Source organism: Phalacrocorax carbo, chromosome 4, assembly GCF_963921805.1.
Source record: "Phalacrocorax carbo chromosome 4, bPhaCar2.1, whole genome shotgun sequence".
Taxonomy (NCBI): domain Eukaryota; kingdom Metazoa; phylum Chordata; class Aves; order Suliformes; family Phalacrocoracidae; genus Phalacrocorax; species Phalacrocorax carbo.
This window is the reverse complement of record NC_087516.1, coordinates 14,214,745-14,239,168: the sequence shown is the minus strand read 5'-3', so window position 1 is coordinate 14,239,168 and position 24,424 is coordinate 14,214,745. Positions and strand designations below refer to the sequence as shown.

At 39.9% G+C, this 24,424-nt stretch overlaps 1 protein-coding gene across 1 annotated transcript in view; it reads left to right on the top strand.

Moving 5' to 3' along the window:
* EVC (EvC ciliary complex subunit 1) overlaps nt 1-24,424 on the top strand; it is a 58,737-nt gene that overhangs the window by 29,107 nt on the left and 5,206 nt on the right. The window contains exons 11-18 of the mRNA XM_064450782.1: nt 4,990-5,202; nt 12,205-12,314; nt 13,026-13,236; nt 15,949-16,155; nt 16,955-17,099; nt 21,566-21,698; nt 23,623-23,749; nt 24,016-24,109. Coding sequence (XP_064306852.1) covers nt 4,990-5,202; nt 12,205-12,314; nt 13,026-13,236; nt 15,949-16,155; nt 16,955-17,099; nt 21,566-21,698; nt 23,623-23,749; nt 24,016-24,109 — 1,240 coding nt within the window. The remainder of the gene's footprint in view (nt 1-4,989; nt 5,203-12,204; nt 12,315-13,025; nt 13,237-15,948; nt 16,156-16,954; nt 17,100-21,565; nt 21,699-23,622; nt 23,750-24,015; nt 24,110-24,424) is intronic.

Genomic DNA, 24,424 nt, shown 5'->3' with positions numbered 1-24,424 from the left:
TTACTTATGTAATTTCATTAACATGAGGAATGATTTTCCTAGAGTGGACTGTGGTTTTGGGTACCAAGAGCTAGCTTCTTTTCAAGGTGAATTACCCACAGCTTGTCTCAGATGGAAATCCATATCAAGAGACCTCCACCTCAAATGCTCACTTTTGAAAATTTTGCCCTGTGACATAGCCCAAAAAGCCTGAAAGACAGCGTGATCTAATAGATCTAATTTGTGAACTCTTACCGTGCAAGCTCAGTCTAGTTCTGGGTTTGAGCATTGATTAAATTTGACCTGGTTATTTCAATCAAAGCTGATAGAAGATGCCTGATATGGATAGCCTTCATTCTGAAGTTTGCTTCTTGTCTTATTGCATAAGAAAGTGTATTTTACCTCTGTATGGGTTCACAATTTGTTAACAGTTCGATGTAGTAAAGGACATAACCTTATCTACAAAGGCACATTATAAAAAGGGAGTACAGAAAGAGAAGATTGAAACTGCCCTCCTGACCAGTGAGGGCGCAAGACTGGAATTTCAATGAAACTTCATTTTAAATGCATGAAAATCAAACTTTTTTCCTTTTTTATTAGCTTGTGCTAAGGATGACTTCAGTGTTGTTGCGTTTTATTGGTGTTAGGATGCTTAAAAGCAGGGTACTGTTTCCATTTTCCAGTTAGCATTCCGAATTCTTCACGTGGAAGAGCGGAAGAAGTACACGCAATCAGCTTTTCCCCATTTAGTGTGATTCATAATGTGAAGTATCTTCTGGTGGCCAGTGGTGTCCAAGAACTTTTGGAGTATTTATGGGATGTGTGATCTGAGTGTTGTATCTGTGTCCTTATTAAGATACAATATGGTTTGGGAGATGAATCTTTTACCTCCTAAACAATTGTCCTAGCCATTGAGCTTCTGGAGATATGGGCAAGAGTGTTCTACAGCTTTGACCAGTAATTTTAATTATTTTAATGAAATGATGTTGTATCACAAGTTAACAAAGAGCTACTGTAAGTTAACAGCTGTGCAGTTGCCTCTTGCAAATAAATATACTAGTCAGTGGCTGGCATATAAAATACAGTACAACCAGCCTTTCTAAGTACTTTTTTCTGCTTCACAATTTCATTATTCACTTCATTCTCATCTGCATGTAGGAATCTCTTAATTATTTGGGTTTGAGGGAGAGCTTTAATATTGTTCTTTGGTTTTGTAGCAGAATCTGATAAGCTGTGTATTTCCCCTGGTTTTTGACAAAATTGTATATTTATTGCCTTGTTTGAAATTCAGATGCACTCAGCATTTTAATCTGAGCCCATTTTATTTCTGCATATACCCCGTGGTATTTCTTTATGCTTGATGAATTTCTCTGGAGATTTTTTGAAAAGCTTTGAGATTGACTGCCAGGTACTACAAACAGGTTCATTCAACACTGCAATCAGCTATTCTGTTAATGGAATCAGTTTGAATAAATTCCATTAAGTAAAAGTTCTAAAAACAAGAGATGGCATATCAGGAAGCTTGTAAGAACTATTTTGAAGGGTTTCTAGTCCAAAAATAAGATCCTGGAAGCAGCAGGATTTCTTAATGGTTTTCTTTTCTTCCTGTGTAAAATAAGCTTTATAATGGGTAGTGCACTGTCCCTGTTCACAGACCCACTTTATTGCTGTTTCAGATCAAGTGTATTCCTTGGAGTACAAATAGGTTTGAACTATTTTGTTAGCTTGAGTTGCTTTGGTAGAATTCAATCACATCTGCAATCTTTCCGAAATGTAGACTTTCCATTTTCTCTACCAAATTTTAAAAGGCCATTCCACTCCATTTTTTTCAAATGCTGCATTAAGCAGTGTGGCCATCGTATTGTACCTGTGATATGTCCTCTGGGTGGATCATGCTGTCATGTTAGCGTCTGGGTTGCAAGGACTGCTGGGGTCTAATGTCCATATGATGTGTTCAGATTAAAGAAGCCAGAGGCCAGTACTTCCCTGAATACTGAAGAGAAGTGAGTATTTTGATAGTCATCACTGACAGTGGTTTATTTTGTGAACTTGGACGATGATGAAACCAGTAAGTGCAGGATTTGTGTCCTGCACAGAGGAGAATTTCTAACAGAACTTAAAGTGAAAGTGTTCAGTCCTGTGAAAAATCACTGTCGCAGGGACTTACAGCACCTGACCAGGCTTCCTGTTGTTTTGCATGCCAGTTTGCAACATATATGAGATGAGAGAACATACTGCTTAGTCCTGCTTCCCCTCCATGTATTCACCCAGCATTTTCATTTTTCAAGGGACTGTTGATGTGAAAAACTGCTCCTGGAATTCTAATCCCACTTTCTTGTCCTCTCATACACCAGTTTCAGCAGAGGGCAATGAATTATTCTGAAAACAAATAGTTAAGCACTTTTGATCTAAAGATAACTTGGCCCATCACATTAATGAGGTGATGTAGGTAAGTAATTTTGTGGGAACAGGACTTAGTCACGTTTTTCCTGGGTAACTATATCCCCACCCACTCTGGTAGTGCTGAAGCTAAGTATACAATATAATTTGAAGTAGCAGGGAGTGCAAGCAGAACTCTATTCATTTGCTATTTAAACAAGATGGCATGAAGGCAAGTAACAAAATACTTTCTTTATCTTCTGTGCAAAAGATTTCCTAGTAAATGATAATAATACAGAGCTGTCAGCATGCCAGGGAAATGCTGTCAGTTCTGCAGCAAAATATGTTGCAAAGTTATTTAGCTGCCATAGGTGGAACTCTGTTTGTTTAAGAATAGAGGTCCTTAACACCCTGCCTGAGATCTTTTGAGATTGCAATAGAAATGCCACAGACTCATCTAGACTGCTTCTGAACTATTTCAGACCCAAGAGAAATTATATCCCTGAACGTCCAGTAAAGGCTGGAGAATTAACTTGTCCTGAAAGGCTCATAAAGCTCAGGCAAGAGATGGTTTACAGAGATAGTGATCATTCTTTAAATGATGTATGGGATACAGAGATTAGAAACAAAGGATCTTTGAACTTATGTTAAATCCTAGAATTTGTAGGCTTGAATTTTAAAATAAATAGCAGCAGAAGAGAGAATTCAAACAAACCACTTTGCATTAGTGTTGGCAAGCTAAGCCAGACCCACAACTGCACAGATGATTAAGACAGTATAAATCCTGCCTCTTCTTGTAACAGGAACTGGCAACTCTAATAATTAAGGAGTAGGATGCACACGTGTAGCAAATGTTACCCTAATGATACTGTCATGTTCACATTGGGAGCAATCTCTAGAAATTGGAGAAGTGTTACCAGAAATGAGGTATCCAGTTGTTGGCTCTTTGACTACTAATTCTCACGCTTATGCCCAGTACCCAGTTTCAGAAACCTGTAGTCCAATTTACAAGAATTCAGAACACTTTGAGATTAAACAAAGCCAGCGGGTGGTGGAAAAAAATAAAGGCAGCTCATCTCAAAGGTGTAGTGAACACTTTTGATAGTGTTGTGCCTCAATTTTATCCATAAGAAGAGGTTACTGCAGGGAGCTCTTAAGATAAGCTATTTATTGTTAGTGAAACAGCTCATTAATACGGTGATTAGCATGCTAATGGGATCCCAGGGGGAAAATAATAACTGATTATTCAGTGCACAGTTTTGATATTTTACAATAAATGAGAAATACAAAATAAGGATTTTTTGAGAAATCTATCCAGTCAATGGGTATTGATAAACCTAAACACAGAACAGAAAAGGTCCTGTGGAAACAGTACATGAACCCCAAAGTTATCATTATGGAGGCATAGAACTAGACTTCACATACAACCTAAGTTCTGGTCATTCTTTATTTCTGAGTCCTTGACTTTGCAATTTAAGATCCTCTTTTGTTTTTTGGGTTTTGTGGGTTTGTCTTATTTTCTTTTTTATGATACCACATCTAGCAGTTGGAATAGGTTCTTACACAATAGTACATTATACCAGTGTGTTTCCCAGAAAAAAACAAGTCCACTAGAACTTTTCATGTCTATGAGCTGCGCACAAATGGTTTTGACACTTAGATAAGTGTCTCTGTGTTTCTATTGAGTGGTTCTAGATTTTGATCACTTAAGAGATTGTAGTTAAACCTATATTTAAAAGAAGGCAACAGCTGGAAGACGTGACTTACTTTTGCAACAGAAATGCTGAAAAGAGCTGGGAAAATATTAGCTGTATTCTAAGGAAAAGAGATGTGTTTCAAGAGGGCTAAGGCTGACTTACAATGAAAGCAGAACCAAGTAGGCAATAAAGCTTTTGGAGCTGGTAAGATCATGTGGAACTGTCATAAAAATAGGTCTTCATAGTGCTGGAGTCCTGCAGTGTCCACATGACCTTTCCTATGCGTCTTTGTTTTCTCTCTTCTGCTGGGGAAAGCTTCCTGCCCTCACACCTTCTCCTCAGGGAATACCTCAAATTTGAATAATTCTGTAATTCCAGAAGGCATTGGAGAGTGTCGTATTTCGGAGCACCAACTATTAATATGACTGGTGTCAATTTTGTCTTAGCTATTTAATTAGACCAGGGCATACTGTCTCTTTTAACTCATCTGTCTGTCTTGCCTTCACTCATTTCACATCAGTACCTTTGAAAATGTGCCTATGATGTGTTGTGCTACACCATATTGTTTCCACAGCAACTTTCAAAATAAGTGTTTTTATAATACATCACCATAGCTAGTAAAACAAGATATTCTTTGTACTGTAGTTGCAACACTTAGGATTCAAGGTCTCATGTGCTCATATTGCATTTTAAATACCTTTGTGTGCTTTGAACCAAAACACTGAAGTTACTCCATCTACAAAACCTGGGTTTTTTAACTCAAGCTTTAGTGGCATTGGATTTTAGCTCTAGGGGTCAGTCACTAGCCCATTGTCTTCACTGGGACATGGTTTCCTCACTGGCATCATGGAGATGTGCAGTGAAACAGCTCCAGAGGGCTGGGAACTTCGCTTTCTCACCTGCCTCTCTCTGTCCCTCTTTGTCCCTCTGTTAGGAGCTTTACTCTAAAGCTTCCCACGCTTTAGCGGAGTTGGTGACGGAGCTGTTTCTTCAGACCCTGCCTGTTGTGACCAGCCTTTCTGTAAGAGAATGTGAGCTTCTGAAAGAGGAATGGCAGGAGAATTTGGTCCCTCAACTGGAGAAATGGGAGACCCACCGCCAGAGACGCTGGAAGCTTTTCCAGGAACAGCTATTGCAAGAAAAAAAAGTAAGAAAGATCCATTTTACATCCTGGGACCCCAGGGTCTAAAAACGGGTATGATAAAAAAAATCAAGATACTTATCTGTGGGGAGTATTTTGTCTATAAATATACAGGTCAGGTCCAGACACAGCATGAGACTCAGGATGGGCAGTTTGACCTGCAATATGGAGTGAATATATACGCTGTGCATGTAGACTTGCATAGAGGAGTCAGGGAATAGTTACTGAACATCTGTTCACAGTGTTGGACAGCTTTGTCAGCACATAAATATTTTTTGGCATCTTTGGCATCAACTCTTGAGCATCTACAGAAACAGTTCAAAAAATCTTCATCTGGTCTGTTTGAAGAGGGTACATATGAATACAGTTTACAGGAAAGGAGGTCTTACAATGATAAGTATTTCTTAATCATTTTTATGTATTATTACTATAATAATTGGAAACGTATGACACACTTCATATAAAACTTATTCTTTACTCTGAGAAGGTGAAGAAACATACATCCAGCTTTCCTGCTCTCTTTGTGCCCAGCATAGGGGGCATTGACACCAGAAGCAAAAAGCACCAACAGTAATGCAGAGGCAGATATCTTCAGCATTAGGCTGAAACTCAAATATAGCTTCAATTTATTCATGCAACGTCATGTCTCTGTTAACACTGCTTTGAAGACTAACACAGCTTAGTCAAAGAAGGACCTTCTGTATACAGTGGTGTGCTCCTTCCCAAATGTCAAGTGTGTGCTGCAACATACACAGTACTTGGAGCTTCTTAAAAAAAATATTGGCAGAGTTCTTTAACACTGGCAAAATCATACTTTTCCCTGGCCTCATTCTCCAAAGTGCCTGGACAGTCCAGTACATGGTTGATAAGGTACTGACTGGGTCCCTGATTATTAGACTGCTATAAGGTGTTTAACTTTTCCACCCACTCATATTGAGGGTTCTTCCATAAAACCCTGTGATTCAGGAAACTGGGCTTCCTACTAAATCTGGTAGAGTGGTTTGCTAACCAGTGGTTTTAGAACACCCTAGGGAATACAAAAGTAAAATTAACCCTTGGAAATTCTTAGCTATTTCCTCTTTTTCTTCTCTATTTTCCTTAATCTGGAGTTACAAAACATGCACCTCCCTGATCATTTTACATTTATTTTATTGTAACTCATCTGTTATCTCAACTATTTTGAAATACAATTCTGCTTGTCTCTTCTGTTTCTGTGTCACAGGGATATCTAGCAAGCTAAACTAAAATACACTCGGGACTAACCACTGATGCCAATGAGTCTGCTCCCGTGCTTTAAGTTAGGGGCAGGCATTTGTGTTTTCTAGGACTGCTGGCTGGCATTTAGTGTTTGAATTTGGCATGCCTATACCTTCAGTGATGATTGAAACAATGTGTGACCTTACCTTTTTTTGTTTTACCCCTTTTTATCAAGGATTAGATTCAATATGTGACCTGGCAAGCTTAAACTTCTAGGCCACTGTTCATTCTCACATTCACCAAGGGTTCACAAATTGCCTGTCTGTGTATGTGAATAACCTGAGCATCCTGGACTAGTAGGTGTGGGAAACTGTAGGTTTGAATCAGCATGTGGGTCTCATGATAAGTTGTTTGAGATAGAAAGCGGGCTGGAGAGTTATAGGTATGCGATGGAATTAGCTTGACTACAGACCCGGCGTCAGACCCGCTGATGGAAAATTACAGAGATCAGACCCACTGATGGAAAACTACAGAGAATCTGCAAGTCACCAGGAGGAGGGAGAAAGGCGAGAGATATCCTGGCCTTGAGAGCAAAGAAGAAAGGCAGGGATATCTCTCGGCCTTGAGAGCAAGCGATGAACAAGAACAAGGAATTAGGCACGAAGTACAGAAATAGACTGTTTGTTAAGAAGGTGTCGCAACCTGTATTAGGTAATTGTTGAAGCTTGTTTACAAGAGCATATAAAAGCGCTGTGACTTAAAAATAAAGCTGAAGCTTGCTCTATCACTCACATTGAGTTGGCCGCTTGCTTTCCTCGCTCGCCGCAAGTAGGTGCACTACAAGCATGTCTCATAGTGCATGAAGACCAAAGCACCATGGTGGTATCCGCTGTCATTAAAAACCACAGTCAGAGGAGGAGGTTCTGGTGCAACTTGTGATTAGTCTGAGAAGTCAGAGTGCCTGTTAGGGCACCTCTTCTCTGGTCCTTCTACTGTCCCATTGAACCTCAGCCGTTGTTCAGGGGCAGAGAGGATGTTGTTCAAGGGCTATGGGACTTTCTACAGAGCGGCAGATCTCAAGTCTAAAGCTTTGTTCAGAATATGCTGTTTATGCATTCCTCTGTTACTATCATTGGGCACAGTAATGAGTGGAGAAACCACACCCTGGGATTTTTTCTCAGTGATTAAAAGGATTAGTTCATCTCCAGGACCCAGTTGCTGGATAATAGCTCTTTGGGTAGCACTGTATGGTGGATTCATTGTATATTAATTCAGATATTCCAGTCATGCCCAAGCATAGGTTATTTAAACTAGAAAGTTGACTTTCTATCACTTTCAGCGTATAGTAGCATTCCTAATACAAAGCAGATGGCTTCCTAGGTGAAAAAAAAAAAAGAATCAAGGGTTTGCTTACATCATTAACAGTAATTTCTGAGCTACAGAGGAATTGATTTGGCAATGACAGAGCTCCCACATTGGTCTCTGGGTCACCAGCACTGCAGTTGGGCCTTATTCAATATAAAAATTTCCAAAGCAGCAGACACAGAGTCCTAAGGACGAGTGATTCTGTGGGATAAATTCCTAGAAGAGACAAGCGTTTCTCCTAGTGGGAAAATGTGTGATTCCTTAAGGCAATGTTCTTTGCAGGAGCTTAAGTAGCTTTTTTAACTTAATGCGTGTGGCTTTTTAGAAGTGGTTTGAACTAAGCTGGAAAAAAAGTGTGCTGTATCTCCAAAGAGAGCATGCAGGGAGATAGCTATTCCACAAAGCTAGGCTGGCAGATTTTCCTGTATAAACAACTATGAAAAACATCACACAACTCATTATATTATGTTCAAATGCATTTCCTGGCCCTTTCCCAGTATAAATGCAGCAGCACGCACATTTAAGCAATAAGCTGACACATGAGTCTGACATAAAGCGGCACTTGGTTTCCACCTTAAGAAAAGAAGAGATCAGACACTTGTGACAGGTGACCATGTCATTTAGGAGATCCCATAGGTGTTACAGTGCTGAATATGACAGAAGATCCATAAATCAATATTCATATTGACAGGCCTTTTAATTTATCAGGCATTTTCCAGCAGAAGATACGTCTTTCATTTGCCTCTTGATAAACATACTATACTAAGAGTTACACAGTCACCTGCTTTACGGACTTGGGAAGTTGAACACTGGAAGGGTTTTCACCAGAGTATTTATGTGTGCTTTTCAAGGTGGCTCAAAAAAACATTTTTCTCATTTTCATTTACTTGAACTGCTTTTTTTTTAGATTATCTTTCGTAGCATTGAAACATATCTGGAATATGATGTCCTTTGGGGGAACAGAATCTCTTTTACAATTGAAAAGAAAAAATAAGTTTCATATTTAACTTTTGCCTTCTACATGCTTGAGGATGTGAGTGAGGCAAATGAGAATAAATGATTAATGAAAATAAATTTTGAGCACTTTCCCACATAGCCCTTACCTCATGATTTCTGTAGACGAGCTGTCCTGCCTGGGCAGCGGTTACAGGGAGCAGACTGCTGCACCAGGCTGAGGTACTTGCTTGGCATTCAGCGTGTATCACACCCCATCTACAGGCTGCTAGGGAGAAATTGCTTTCCTTCGATTTCCTGAGAATCTGTGCTAAAAATGTCAAACTGAGAGCTGCAGAGAACAGAGTGAGCTTACTTGGGTCTAATTTGCTGTTGTATCTGAGGTCTAAATCAAAATATTTTATGGGTCTCATTACCTACCAAAGACATGTTCCTCACCTTTATTGCCAGACAATAATACCTAACATTAGCAGTGCTCCAGAAGGTCTTGTAATGAACTTGTTGCCAGGAAGCAAAACACGAAGAAGCTTACAGACAAAAAACAGGGTGAGGAGATTTCTGTCCATTCCCACATTGTTGCTTGACACCCAGAAAGCTGAACCAGCGTCTGCTTACCAGTTTTGACATGGTGTGCATTTTATTGCTTTCTCTTAATTTTATACACATTTTTTCATAACGATTGGAATGACTTCTTTTCAAGAAGCCAGGGATTCCTCGGAGCTTTATTCCCCCATTTGTCATGCTTTTGTCACTGGTTTTACTGTTTAAATGAAGGAATTGGGGAGCCTGAGCTCTGTTCCGGTCACTGAGTCTGTGCAGCAGTGGCATTTCCTCCACTCCATACTGACCTGTCTCTGAGCAAAATAAGGCCATTCTCAAGAACAGGAGAGCTTGGAGAAGCTACTGGAGATTTGGCCCAGTGTTGGAAGGTGCAGCACAAAGCCTGACCTTTCCACCTGGCTTGATGAAATAGTTGTCTCTGTTTTCAGCAATATGCCAGCAGCCTCAAATCAAGATTCCCAGAGGATCTTTGCTGTTGCATTTGTGCCTGCATGTGTGAGCTCTTCTAGTGTTGTGGAGGGGGGAAATACCCAGCCCTTACAGCCAATCCCAGTGCGCTGTTGAAGTGTTCCTTCCAACAAAACATACAATATTCTGTTATTCCCAGCTGATACTTCCCTTCTTGATCATCTTCTTAGTAACCTTTTTGAGACAAAACACTGGTTTAGTATTTGGTCCAAATCTCCATCTTCTCTATTTATCATGCCATCTTAAATGAGTAGTAATCCCCCTCCTTTCTTCTTTGTTCTCTTACTACTTATATGGCTGATGTACTCCTACTGTTCAGTTTAACAGTTGTGTGCAAGGGTATTTTCTGCTGTATTCTCAGCTTTCCACTGGTCTCAGTGGTGAAGGGACCTTTTATAAATTTTGCATGCAGCTTACATTAAATGCAGTTGCAATGGAAAAGGTAACACATTCTTCTCCTTTAAAAGAAAGTCTTGTGTTCACCACTGCAGAAGTAGGCTATTTCTTCATAAACAGAAGTAACAAACAACTACAGTCCATGTCATTGTTATCATTCCAAGTGCTTTTTTGGATAGGATATACTGATAGCAGCAGAGCTGTTAAGTTTTAGTTTCTTGGCTGCAATATTAGATCACTTATCATTCCAGCTGTAATTCAGAAAACATCTCCTGTCGTCTGTATCTTGGTGATCTACATCAGATTTAATCCACAAGCTGTTTGAGAGTAAGTGTGCAGACAGGCCCTTCAAGAGCAACTTCTCAGTGAATAACCAGGTCTTCAAAAATGATGGGAAGCCACATCTGAGTCACATCCAGTCTCTCACTGAAAATGAAAATACTTCTAGAAAGTAAAAGGTCTTCTTCAGCCCTTCTTTTAACTGCTGATAGAGACATTAAAACACAAAATGTGATGGATCTACTAGGCATATGCAGCGAGGTGTGAAACACTAGGAAGCCATATCACCAGAGCTGCTCAAGGGAAGTACTGATACAGTTATTACTTGGAGCAAGTATTTGCCATCTGTCATGATGATACCTGGAGACCTGATAGACCTTAATTTGTCACCTGCAGCATGCAATCAGAGAAGGCACTGTGCTCAGCTGTGCTCTGTGAATTTAAGAATTGCCTAGACTCAAATCAGTTGAGGTCTAGATACATTGGTATATTTTGTGGCTCCTTGGTGCTGTGCAGACTTTCAGGCTGTGCTTCTCATGTTCAGCTGAACTCTTTCCATCTGTTACCTGTTGCTGACTGCCTGCCCATCCTCCCCAGACATCCTGCTCAGGGGTATGTGGTTTGGTAAGGTTTTCTTCATGGAGAGGGATCAGTTATATGTGTTGCTGTATATACTACAGAGAAGCTGCTATCCAGGGAAGAAATACATTTTTATTTTAAAGCCAAACATGATGTGGTTTCTGACATTCTCCCCTTCCCAGGGGAATTCATTCTGTGCTCACAGATAAAGCCTCTCTCCTGCATACATTGCTGCTTCCCAGGAAAAAGACTATCACATACAGTAGCAAGGCCCAGTACCACTCTTAGTTCCCAACAATTGTGCAATTACTCATCTAATTCTTTGCTAGACATATTGATCTAGTGAAACCTCTCTGTCTGCAATAATAGAAAACTTAGTCCCTCATATTCTGAGTGAGGCTAGAACATGAAGCGAAGCTCTCAAGAGAGCCTGAGGTTACATTTCTTTTAGGGTCCTGCATACGTCTGCAGGCAACCTGAATTTATCCAGCTGCCAGTATAGCCTAAAATATACTCTTCATCTCACAATAATAGAGTTTGGGCCTTACAATCGTTTAATCTTATGGCTTACTGTTCATTAAATTCTGGCAGTATGCTAAACAAAATCTTAAGTCCATATCTCTACCAGTTTACGTTCTAGTGGTAAATCCATCAAAACATTTAAAGATTAAATTCTTTGATCTAAATATCACCCTGAAGAAGCTGTAAACTTGCAGTCCATAAACCTAATCACACAATCTCCGTTTCTATTAGCACTGTGTACTATATACAAAAATGTGATAGAAGGTGATATCTTTATTTTGTTTAGTGAAAATAAAAACTACATTCTCTACTAGTAAAAAAACCCAAACAAAAAGCCCACTGCAACCTGCTGATAAGAGTCAATGCAATATTTTGTGCCATATTGTTTGGTTTTTTTGTGTTTCTCCGTTGCTGAAACCGGTAAATCTGTAGGAGGCACAACTCAGGGGTTATCCAAAACAGTGCAAAGCCTCTCTTTCTTTTCAATGAGCTTTGTTTAAGACTTTGATCATTGAGAAAAAAATATTCCTAAGTAGAATAATTTTAATTCAGCAGTTTGTTTCTTGAAAGAGGGGGATGATTGTTTTTAGCAAAATAACATCAAATAAACCTGTTTCGTAATGTACTGACTAGAATGACTGAAATGTTACTTATCTTACCATTGTAATTTTTTTCCCCTGCTTTTAGCTGTGGATAAAGGAATATGCTCTGTCTGCTGTGATGCAAAAGCACCTGTCTGAGAAACAAGAGAAGATAATTCAAGGTGTCATAAGCAGACTAGGATGCCTCAGTGATGAGTAAGTTTGGTTTTATCAGTAAGCAGTGGGGTAAAAACTGTACTGCTGCGTGCACAGATAAACACTTGTGTATGTTACATTGTGGAAAGCAATGCTGAGGGACTACGAACATCTTCAGACAGAGAGGCGGGTACTCTAATTTTTTGTCTAAGTGTGGTGCCTTACACGTACACACAAGTTAGATACAGGCACAAACAATGTCATCCCAAATGTGCACACAGATTTCACTCACCTGGTCCAGAATCAACTTCAAAATTTGCTGTCCTCTTTAAAATTCACTACAATCTCGCTTCAGCCGTGTCTGCCCTGCCAGCTAACACTAGCCTCTTCAATGTCTCTTCAGAGCGTGCCTCCTTGTCAGTCCAAGATACGCTCTCCTGAATTTTCTTGAAATAACTTTCCTGTAGTTCTGATTACATTCTCTGTTAATCTTATTTCAAGTCTCCTATTAAAAAAACATTTATTATGTAATTATAGATTATTATTTATCTCTTTTCTTCCCATTTTTATTTTAATTTAACTTCAGTGTGACAGAACTAGAAGCCTATCACAGTAATTCCTATTCTTCACACCTGAGCAGCTCTCCAAGGCATGCTTCATATGAGAAGACATTACACAGAGTGAATACTAACTCTTGTCATCTTTGAGCAATGACTGCTGAACAGTCAGCAAGCAGCTCAGCTGACTGATTTTTAATGCTCCTTTTTACAGGTCTGTTAACTATATATTGCAAAAACACCGTCTTCTGCTGTGTTCGGTACTCACAAGGTTAACCCTCCGAAGAGTTGGAATGGCAGCCCTGGCTTGCATGAGAATGTCCAGAAAGAAGAGCTTGCTTCAGGAGCTGAGAGAGCAACATACCCTGCAGAAGGGATCCTCCCCCTGCCAAGATGAGGACCAGTGGCAGTTACAAAAGGCAGTGGTAGGTACAGTGTCCAGGTGGCTTTTCTCCAGAGTCTATATGTTATGATGTCTGTCAGTAGAAGTAGCCGTAGAAGGTCTCAAAAAAATAAAAATGTTCAAGTTCCAAACAGAAAGGAAAATATTCTCTGTCAAAAATGCACCCACTGCTGGCGTAGGAGGTCCTTGAGTGTGCCTGTTTTGGTTTGGGCAGAGGTTTAAAATTCTCTAATACTTTATCTACTGGCTAGCTATCTGTGATCTGTGTTATCACAGTAAGCTTATTTAGCTATTTATTTTATTTAAAAATACTAATGCCAACACGTATGAAGGACTTGTACACAAGTTACTGCTTCAGGCTAAGATAAACTCCTATTAATTCTGCTAGGGATCATAATATGCACTTGAAAAGTTCATACCTGAGCATCAGAAGAAATTCTTCCCTCTACCAGACTTAGCAAGTTCTTCTGTACTGTCATAATTTTTCATTCTTTTTTCTTTCTCCTCTGTCCATGAGAAGCTCAGAATCCATTCCCCTGACATCTCCAAATAATCTGGCTCCTGTAGGTCAAGGAGATGGGAGAAAGTTTAAGGGATTTTTAAACTTGATATTCCCACAGGTTTCTTTCAGATCTGTCTGTGACTGTTTTTTAGGGTTACTCCACTTAGTTTTGTTGGTTATTTACTTCTATGCATTAGATACTTACCTAAAACAACACTGAATTTCAGATTTCAACCTTAGAGGACTCTCCTAGCGGATGTCAGTGACAGCACCTGCCCAGTCCACTGCTACTACACATATGGGTTGAACCCATCCAGCACTTTTCAGCTTTGTGCTCCATGCTGTTGCTGTGTAATTAGCTGAGAGATAATATTTTGCATCCCTCTAATTCTGATTTGCATAATACAAACTCTAATTTTCCACTTGAAGAGGAATAAGGAAATTCTGTCTGCTGCCATTTTCATATTTGATACTTCTATTGAAGTAGTTCCTGTTAAGTGTGAAAATCTCAAAATCTCATTAACCTTCAGAAGAGATAAAATATAAAATGATAAAATATAAATGAATATGACTGCATTCCTCCTGTTATATGCTTTCCACCACTCCCTCTCACTTAGCTCCCACAGGGATGTTAATTGATGCAATTACTGTGTTCCCTAACAAAATTGAAATGTCCCCAGGTATTACTGTTCCTTTGGCCTCTCTCCATTACAGCCTCTTTCCAAGACCAGCTAAAACCCATCTCACAAGGAAGTGCCTGAAAATACACGTGTAAGATCCTTGCTGCCAAAAAAGTAGGGCCTAGGTGTGGAATTGTGAAAAGTCAGAGGGAAAAAAAATGTTACGAACAACCTCCAAAACTAGAATGAATATATAAGGAGTGAAGGAAAATGCTAATTTACAGCCACTCAAGCAGAGTTTTAGACATACTGTGCTGTTTGAACTAAACTTAAATTGAGCTTGTGCCAATTTTAGACTGATAGACAGTGTCTTGTCTACCTTTTGATTTCATATAAAATGTAAAACAGCACTAAAGAATCCTAGATTGGACATGATAACATGACACTGAGTCTCTTAAAAAAAAAAGAGGAACAGCTTAATGGCATTCCAGCTGTCAAAAAAAAAACATCAAAAATAAATGTCTATAAATAAAGACATGTCAGAATAACCCAGCGTTAATAGGGACATCATTCTTTTCTGCAGATGAATGTAGGCAGACCAGGTTCTTTTCCTACTTGCATTTCATGTTTCCAAGAGGGAATCAAAAAGGAACTGTTGAATCCCCCAGAATAAATCAATGTTATTTAGCTTTAAATGAGAATATTAATATAAAAGGGACATCAGCAGCTCAACAGAAGGCAATCTATGGAAGACTTATGCATGTAAGGAAGACAGAACAGGTTGTGCTGGTGAGTGTACACCATTGTGTGCTAAGGATTGTTTAGAGGGAAAGTGGATTACAAAGAAATGTAGAAAGTAATGGCAACGATGGTCCAAAGACCTCAAGAGACTAGAACTCTTCAGCCTAAAAAAGAGGTGTCTTCTGGAATATCATAGGTTTTAAAACTGGCATAAAAGATGTGAATAGGGGTCAATTTTTCACTTGTTTCTAATAAAAGAAGAAGAGAGCACTAAGCAAAGCTATTAGATGGCAGGATCAGTATTAAGAAATGTATGGATAAGCTGTAGAACTCACCACCACAGGATGCTGTAGATGTCAAGAGTGCAGATGGTTTCCAAGGGCTATTAAACACGTTCACGATCTCTCCCAAGGGCTGTAAGTACCAATATACCAATTTTTTCTCAGGTAGACCCCACAAAATGTATGAGTACTCCAGGTGCATAACTGTATACTTGCCTTGTTCCTGTGCATTTCATCAAGGCACCCGCAATTATCCCTTCTGGAGTCAGGATATTTGACCTAGATTGTTCATATTTTTTATGAAATAAGACCAAATTCAACAGTACAGGATACGAAGATGGGAATACATCGCCTGGAAATGACTAATTGGACAGGATGCAGCTGTTGTACCTACCACAGCAGAGGCAATAGTTTTGTGGCAAAGACAGATGTGTTAAATAACTGTTCATAAACTTCCACTGGAAATTAGATTATTCTAAGTATTTTAAAAGTGTCATTCTGAATGGGTGTAGGACTTACTTTTAAAGTGGAGCTGACTAAGTTTGCCAATGTATTTAAATGGCAGTGCTATTTTTTTGTCTGATTACCAGGAGTCCCACATTCTGGAAGAGGAGGAAAAGCTTGAGGAAGAAATGCAGCAAACCCATTTAGAATTTCACCAGCAGCTAGTCACAGAAATTCAAGAAGCAATTCAGTTTCTTCAGCAGCACATGGAGCAGGTGATTGGGCGGACGCTGCTGCAGCATGCCCGACAGGAAGCTGGAAAAAAGAGTTCAGATGATGGTCAGAACTTCAAGGTATAGAAATGTTCAATAGCAGTTTTCCAAACAAAATGAGTGCTACTTTGCTAAAAGGGAAGGCAATTTTATTTATGCATTACCCTATGTCTAGAAGTAACAGCAAGAGACCATTACAAACTGTCAAAACTGAAGATACCTTGCAAAGTATTTACAGACTAACACTTTTGTAGACATACAGTATTTTCTAGTGACTTGCTATAGCAGCCAAAACAGGATTCATTAAGTCAAACACTAGAACATAAAAAAAAATTGAGAGTTTCTGATGACAGAGAATAAGAGAAATGAGGAAGAAATGGAGATGGTTATCTATCGATGAAGATTTTATGGTGAATTAATGGCATTTGTATATTAACAGCTTAATATTAATTCATAGATAAATAATTAAATAAAAATAATACTTGCTTCATGGGTTAATAAAGTTGTTCCAAAGTAAATACTTTATTTGCTATATAATGGAAAGTTGTAGTAGAGCTACACATATATTGATTTATTTTTCTGGCAGTCAGGTTGACAGGTAAAATGGGCTATAGAGATTGAACAGATAGGGGAATGGTCCCTTCCCAGATGGAGGTGAGGCACAATAGAAAGATTTTACTGTGATTTTTCATTTGACATGTTCCATGGATGAAGAGAAATACCTGTTTTCCCAGGTCTCAGTCTGCCACATTTTTAAAGCACAAAATACAAAATTTTGTGTGCATATACAAAATTAGATTGGGTCTTCAGTTTTAGACAGATCAAAACGCTTCAGTTTTTGACTTAGAAAATCAGTTGTGACTTGCACTGTGTAATACAGGAGAGACTGGTGGAAGCTGCTGTGGAAAGTGTGTATGGGACCAGCAATAATATCAACAGACTGGTGCAAAACTATTATCAGCAATTGGGAAAAATCACAGAAGGCTATGAAGGGAAAAAGCTTCAACAACTGAAATCCTTACAAGGTACGTATGATATTGACAAATATAAAATAATTCTTGGTGTTTAACAGATAAATTAATTTTCTTATTACTGTCAAGATTGCTTTCAAAGATAACAGAAATATGTTATTTAAAGTAAGCAACAAAGCAAAATGAATGTGTAGGTTCATTTCCATCTTTGAAGAAGTGGGAGAACTGTTATTATTAATAATTATTTGAATTACAGTCATAGATGCCGGACCCTGTTACTCCAAGTTTGGTACAGACACACACAGAATGATGACCCAGTGTTGGAGATTATAGTTTAACCACAAACTCTGGTTTACCAAGCTAAGATCAGAGATACCACCATAGTCACAAGCACCAGCAGTTGATTTTGTGGTGCTCTAACACCAGGCAGAAGAATTTAGAAAGCAGAGAGTTGTACAAGTATTATGTTGTACAGCCAACATCTACCATAAACACTGTTCAACTTTGCATATTAGTATATGCAAATAAAACAAAGCAATTAGTCAAATATTCATGGGTGAGAGAGAGGGTATATGACAGGCACCTACAAGCTGAATCTTTTCCCTAGGAGGGAGGAGATCTGGGTTTGCAATCTCTGCTCCCATGTTAGAAAACATAAAGGACATTGGCAGATAGTCTGCTTCCTCTGCATTGACTGCCCTCAGCTTTGGGAAGTAGATTCTTGTGTTCATTCCTCTTTTGGCTCAGTGAAATGTTGTTGTCTCTGAAGTTGAGGAAATGCATTAGAGGAGACACCAGAAGGCCAAGCATTGCCATTTTGGAACACTCTGTGAGCTACTGCATTGTTTCTTAGCTGTCAACCATGACCCTCTCACAGGTTGTGAAACTGCTGAAGAGGTTTATGAACTGCTGGATCTCACATAAATACAGACAGTTTCTGCTGGAATTATTTTTAATTGCTTAGTTCCTTCAGGACAGGAAAACAAAAGCAAGCTGTGATTATTGTTCTCTTTTGTAAACACTCTCCCCTCCCCGGATAAAGGCTGTTGGCATTAAATGAAGTTAGCAAGTTAGCAAAATGGCAATAGCATCAGAGGCTAAGTATTTGAGACACATGGGATGGATTTTTTTTTCTAAAAATAAGAGTTAGGAATTTTAAATAGAAAAGGCTCTTTCACCCCAGAAGAGAGTTTTTGAAGAGCAACAGGCATATCCACTCAAGGCTGAGATCCAGAGATGAGTTGGTAGGAAGGATTTGTGAGCCCCAGTAGTAGCTAGATATGCTCACTAGTTATAAGACAGAACCAATCTGTTCTGTACTGCCCTGTTGTGAACCTTGAAGGCTTTAATATTGGAAGCTGAAGTGCTAGGGTTTGGCAAAATCTGTGTAGGGATTTTTGACAGTCTGTATTTTAGACACTGGCAGCTAGCAAGGCAGTCAGTTACTTAAGTTCTCACAAAGTCCCTCCAAGGACCTCTTTGGCCCTGATTCAGCTAACTACAGAGTCTAAAATCCCTTTGAACTGAGTTCCTTTAAGCAGGAATTAAAACTGAAGCCTGTTCCAGAATGGTCCTCTGATCTGAGCTGAGGTGGATGTCATTAGAATCATAGAATCATAGAATAATTTAGGTTGGAAAAGACCTTTACGATCACTGAGTCCAACTGTTAACCTAGCACTGCCAAGTCCACCACTAAACCCCGTCCCTAAGTGCCATGTATACGCATCTTTTAAATACCTCCAGGGATGGTGACTTAATCACTTCCCTGGGCAGCCTGTTCCAATGCTTGACAGCCCTTTCGGTGAAGAAATTTTTCCTAATATCTAACTAAACCTCCCGTGGCACAGCTTGAGGGCATTTCCTCTCATCCTGTCACTTGTTACCTGGGAGAGAAGACTGACATCCACTTCACTACAACCTGCTTTCAGGCAGTTGTAGAGAGCCATAAGGTTTCCCCTCAGCCTCCTCTTCTCCAGGCTAAACAACCCCAGTTCCTCAGCCACTCCTCATCAGACCTGCTCTCCAGACCCTTCACCAGCTTTGTTGCCCTTCTCTGGACACGCTCCAGCACTTCCATGTCTGTCTTGTACTGAGGGGCCCAAAACTGAACACAATATTCAAGGTGTGATCTCACCAGGCCAAGAGTATGGGGCAGGATCACTGCCCTACTCCTGCTGGCCACACTATTCCTGATACAAGCCCGGATGCTGTTGGCCTTCTTGGCCACCTGAGCACACCACTGGCTCATGTTCAGGCGGCTGCCAACCAACACCCCCAGGTCCTTCTCCTCTGGGCAGCTCTCCAGCCACTCCTCCCCAAGCCTGTAGCGTTGCATGGGGTTGTTGTGACCAAAGTGCAGGACCCGGCAATCGGCCTTGTTAAATCTCATGCAATTGGCCTCAGCTCATCGATCCAGCCTGTCCAGGTCCCTCTGCAGATCCTTCCTACCCTCAAGCAGATCAACACTCCCACCCATCTTGGTGTCATCTGCAAACTTAGTGAGAGTGCTCTCGATTCCCTCATCCAGATAGTTGGTAAAAATATTAAACAGAACTGGCCCCAGTAGTGAGCCCTGGGGAACAGCACCTGTGGCCAGCCTCCAGCTCCGTTCACCAGAACTCTTTGGGCCCAGCCATCCAGCCCATCATTACACACTTGGATGTTCTGCTTCATCAGTGTTTTGATATTGCTCTCAACTGGTCTCCCAATTAGGTTGTGAGCCCTAGAATACCAGTCCTAGAACCACAGTCAGCCTTCTGGTAATTACTCATTTAGATTATTTCTCCTCCTAGAATTTGTGTGGTTATTTTATTGTTTCAGTGTATTGGTGTTCCATGCACTGCAAGGAAGAAAATTACATGTGTAAGCGGAGAACATTTTCTTTTCAACTGAAGAAAAAGAAAATCCTTCTGCTGCAATGTAAGCCTACAGGGATGAGAGAGGATGAGAGCATTTATGTTGGTAATAAAAGCAGGAGTGTTTTAGATTTTGGTGAGAGAGAACCCAGCAGAAATTCACGGATCAGATGAACTGCTACAGTGAAAAAATATTGCAAACCTACATGTGCATGCTGCAGCCTGGCTGAGATTTTTCAGGATCAACAGATAATTACTTCATCTTTGTTGGTGCTTTTTACATTAGGTGTGAGCACTACCACCTAATACAGGACTTTGATGCTTTAGTACACCCAAGTCCTTCTTTAAACTAAGTCCAAATTTGTGATGCAGAACCCCACTCCTTTCTCATTTCAACTCCTGTATTGGCCACAGAAGCACTTCAGTTTCTCTCTGTGATTCTTAACAGCCTGAAGCTCTGCTCCGGGTCACAGCCAGGACACCCTAAGCCCTGCCAACCAGCCAACTATTTTCCATCCAAGCTCAGCAAGGAGGCAGAACAACCATGTTTCTTCCTCTTCAGAAGGGGCTGATCTGTTACATGATCTCCAGGCATGATTACCATACTGAGAGTGTGATCCTTCTCACCAAATACTCTCATAATTTCTCTCCCTAAGACACAAGATGGAAAAAACAGTGTTGGCGATAGAGCCACCTACTATATGATAGCCCTGGGATTGAATGGCCACATAGGAAATGACATGTACTTCATTCAGTGATAGCTAAATGGGAGTGAGGACCATAATGCCAGGCTTCTCTCTTGCAGTGACTCTGCTTCATGTCAGGCTTTTTGTCAGGATTTTGCTTCTTTGGGCATCCCTTGGCCTAATAAATCTGAATTTACAGTCTGTTTGGCACAGCCACAGGAAAAAGGTGGAGAGTACCTCCCCTTGCCCAGCCAGCCCAGCCCAGCCTAGAGTACAGCCAGTAACTGCTCCCTGGTGGTGCCATTGGTATGAGAGGTGCCTGTCAGCCTCTCCAAGCATTTGGAAAAGGTTGAATGCTCCCCAGATGAATGTTACACACCCTAATCTGTTACATACCTATCCATCTCCCTCCTTCTGTGTTTTATTTAAAAGCAGTGGTGCAAGGAAACCGGTCCTGTCTGTCAGTCACGCACCAAGCCTTTCTGCTGGGCAGGACTTCAAGGTCAGGAGGCTGGTCAGCAGATAAACACCAAGTTACTTGCAGAGTGCGAGCATAGGCAAAAGCACCTGGAATAATTCTCTGTCAAATGAGGAGACATCTAGTGAAGCTCGGCACTCACAGGACTAAGTGGCCCCTGGCAGAGGCTCTCTTTATATTACATTTTTTGTTTACATGTTACAGTTCTTGCTTAAGACTTCAAGGTCTTTTCATAAAATTTCTGCTTTGAAATCCATGTTAGCCTAGTGGGAGAAGTAAATAAGAATAGGAATTCCGTGACATTACCATCTCAGCTAAATGATGCACAAACTGTTGTCTGTGCAACAGATCACAGTGGCAGAGCAAGAATGTGTAAGAAGTACTTGATATCCCTAAGGAGCAGTAACTTTGGAAAGACTACCTAGAAGAGAGGTTAATTTGTGCTGATGCAAAACATAAATTGTAAGGTTGCCACAACTCAGAGTTTGTCATTTTGAACAGAAGATTTTACAAAAAACATTATTTCAGCAGAAAGAAGTGAAAGGAACAGTCTTAGGAAGAAACAAGAGAATGAACTGGCATTGAAAGAACAGACCAAAGGCCTCCTGAACGTAACATCCACAGTCCATCAAAGGTAAATGCAGGCAGCAGCACTGCTGACTATTTAAATGTTGTGTTTGCAGAACTACATAAATGTCTAGCTGAATAAATGTCTTGGGTTTGCATTTTATATTTGTCTTTGATGGAAAATAAATATTTGTTGCCAAATTACATCTTGCCTTTGATCTCAGAGAATTACTTTCTTATTAAATAAACTTTTTAATGCTCATTAATTACAGACTGAAGAACTATACATAGACAGTTTGAAAAGAGAGAATGAAAACCAATGCCAAAACATATGCCAAATTTTAAAATAAATTTAACATAAATGTAGGATGGGAACCAATGCTGTCCAATTCATTACATTCCATCTTGTCTGCTTTGAACATCAAAAGTGTTTGTTAGTTTGCCGTTGAGTATATGTATACCATAATGAAGAGAAACTGTTTGAAATATAAATAATACTCAAAACAGCAAGAAGATTTCATTGAATGCCTTGGACAATCAAGATTACTTGCACTGTATTTAGAGTGGAATCCCTCAAATGTTAATGAAATAAAAATCATACTTAATTCCTTGCTGGTTTTATGAAACTTAGAGTCCAGACAAAAAGCACTGCAATTCCAAAGGAATAAGCTGTCATAAAAGCTGTATGACTTGGCATGCACATGACAGGCTTTTGTAATCATTTTACTTCTTTACTCTTGGTTTATTAGCCAGAACAACACAGCATCTGCAATTTTGACATTGTAAAGAGGTTAATTCTTTTTTTTAGATGTTCTGTTACTTCTAAATTGAAAGAAATCATTGCCCACTTTCTGTTTTTCATCCTTGTTTGAATTACTATAGAAATAGTTTCAGGTAATAATGGGCTTCATAAAAGATGTGTTAGTTATTCATTATCAAGTTTATAATTTATTCTGACATATAAATTCACTTCTAGTTGTTATTTTTTTCTCCCATAATCTATTCGAGTGTCTTATAACAATATACGATCAAATTGGCCTTCATGCAAGCAGAAATATGGTATTGAAGAATGTAACTATTTAGTATCTAAGCTGGTCTCATAACCATTAGTAATCAAACCCATTTTCCTGTTGTCATTATGATTTCCTAGTCCAGTGTAATCTTAGTCCAGTGTAAATTAATGACAAAGTTTCCATTAATTTGTCTAACTCCTATTAAACTCAACACAGATTGTTTTATCTCCTTTTGCTCTTGGTGCAAGGTTATGAGTGTGAGTTCGAAAAGCAAATTTTGAAAGCTAACCTTCCGTAAGCGTTGACCATTACAATAGCAACCTCATTATGTGCAGATGTCAGAAACAATTTATGTTATCTCCTTCCCTGAGGAATGTGATGGGTGATCGACAGCATTGGTTCAAGGTAGATCAGGCAAGAGAACAGAAGAAATACAGATTCAGCAAAGTTGCAGTCATTCAGGTTCTACTGTATTAATATTAATCTTTAACCAGCAAAATAAAACAAGCAAAGAATATGCTCCCAATTGCCCCGTTTTGAATTACCATGTCTCTGGCTCAGTCTCAACCTAGTACTGAAGAGCACTGAATGAAATGCCTAATTCTTAATCCCTTCACACCTGATCTTCTAACAGCTTGTCTCTTTGGCAAGCAGACAGTAAAGCTGGCTTTAGAAACATACAGTGGTTTTGAAAGCAGACTTCAACATTAGAGCTCAACTCCAGCTCCGGAAGTCCAGGCATGGACAAGCCAAATTCCTGCTGCAATTCCTACTTCTGAGAGGAGCCTGTATCCCATGGAGAGCCAAGGCAGGTTATTAAAATAAGTAAATCAATCTAAAAATCTACTGCAGAAGCTAGATGGGCTGATACTGTTAATGAGCCATTCTCACTAGAAAATCTTCTACATACACCTTGCCAGGATTGTATTTCTTCCTTGAACAGAACAACATCAGTACTTATAAATTTCTCTTGACCAGGATGGTGCTGCAGCAAAAGAAGGTTTTGTCTCAGTTTGAACTGCAGCAGCAAATGCGTCTGGAGTCTCTGAAACAGAAGCTGCTGGGGTTGCATCACCTAGAAACTGAGTTGGAGACTCAGCTAAAGGTAAATCAGGGTAAAACGACTCATGGATCTGAAGCAGCCCATGGCAAAGCATCGGACAGGCTGAAAGGGTTTCTTCACTGTCCTAGTTGAAATCAGTTCTATGATTCATCGCTGCCTTGTAGGGAATGCTTCCCTCATGCTAGCCATTTTGTTTCCTGTGTTTCTGCAACGACATACACCTTTTTTGCCATGCCACTTGTGGAATAACATAACTCAGAATCAAGCTGTGTTGTGTTAACTGGCTTCTGGTATATCATTGTGTGCAGGAAGCAGAGCAGGACTTTGTGAGCGAGTTGGCTGCACTGGCCCGAGTTCCAGTGGCTGTGAAGAAGAAGCCTTCCAAAAGGAGCAAGCCAGCAGGTTGGTGCAATCCTGAATTGTTGAAAAAAAACCCACATCACTCCACACATCAGTGTGTATTTTGCAGTATAACACATTGGAGTTTCAGGAGCGATTTTTCATCCGTGCCATTTCCCTAACTGGGATGTAGAAAAGTAAGGCAACCTTCCAAAGTCACCCAGCTCGCCAGTAGCACAGCCACAAATCAGTGTCATCATTCCTCACTCCAGAGCAGTCGTTGAACCAATAGATCACAATGTGTCCACTGACGTAAGGCTTTGCCTTGCTCAAACCAGAATTATTTTTCATGTCTTTACCATGTTCTTTAGAAATGAC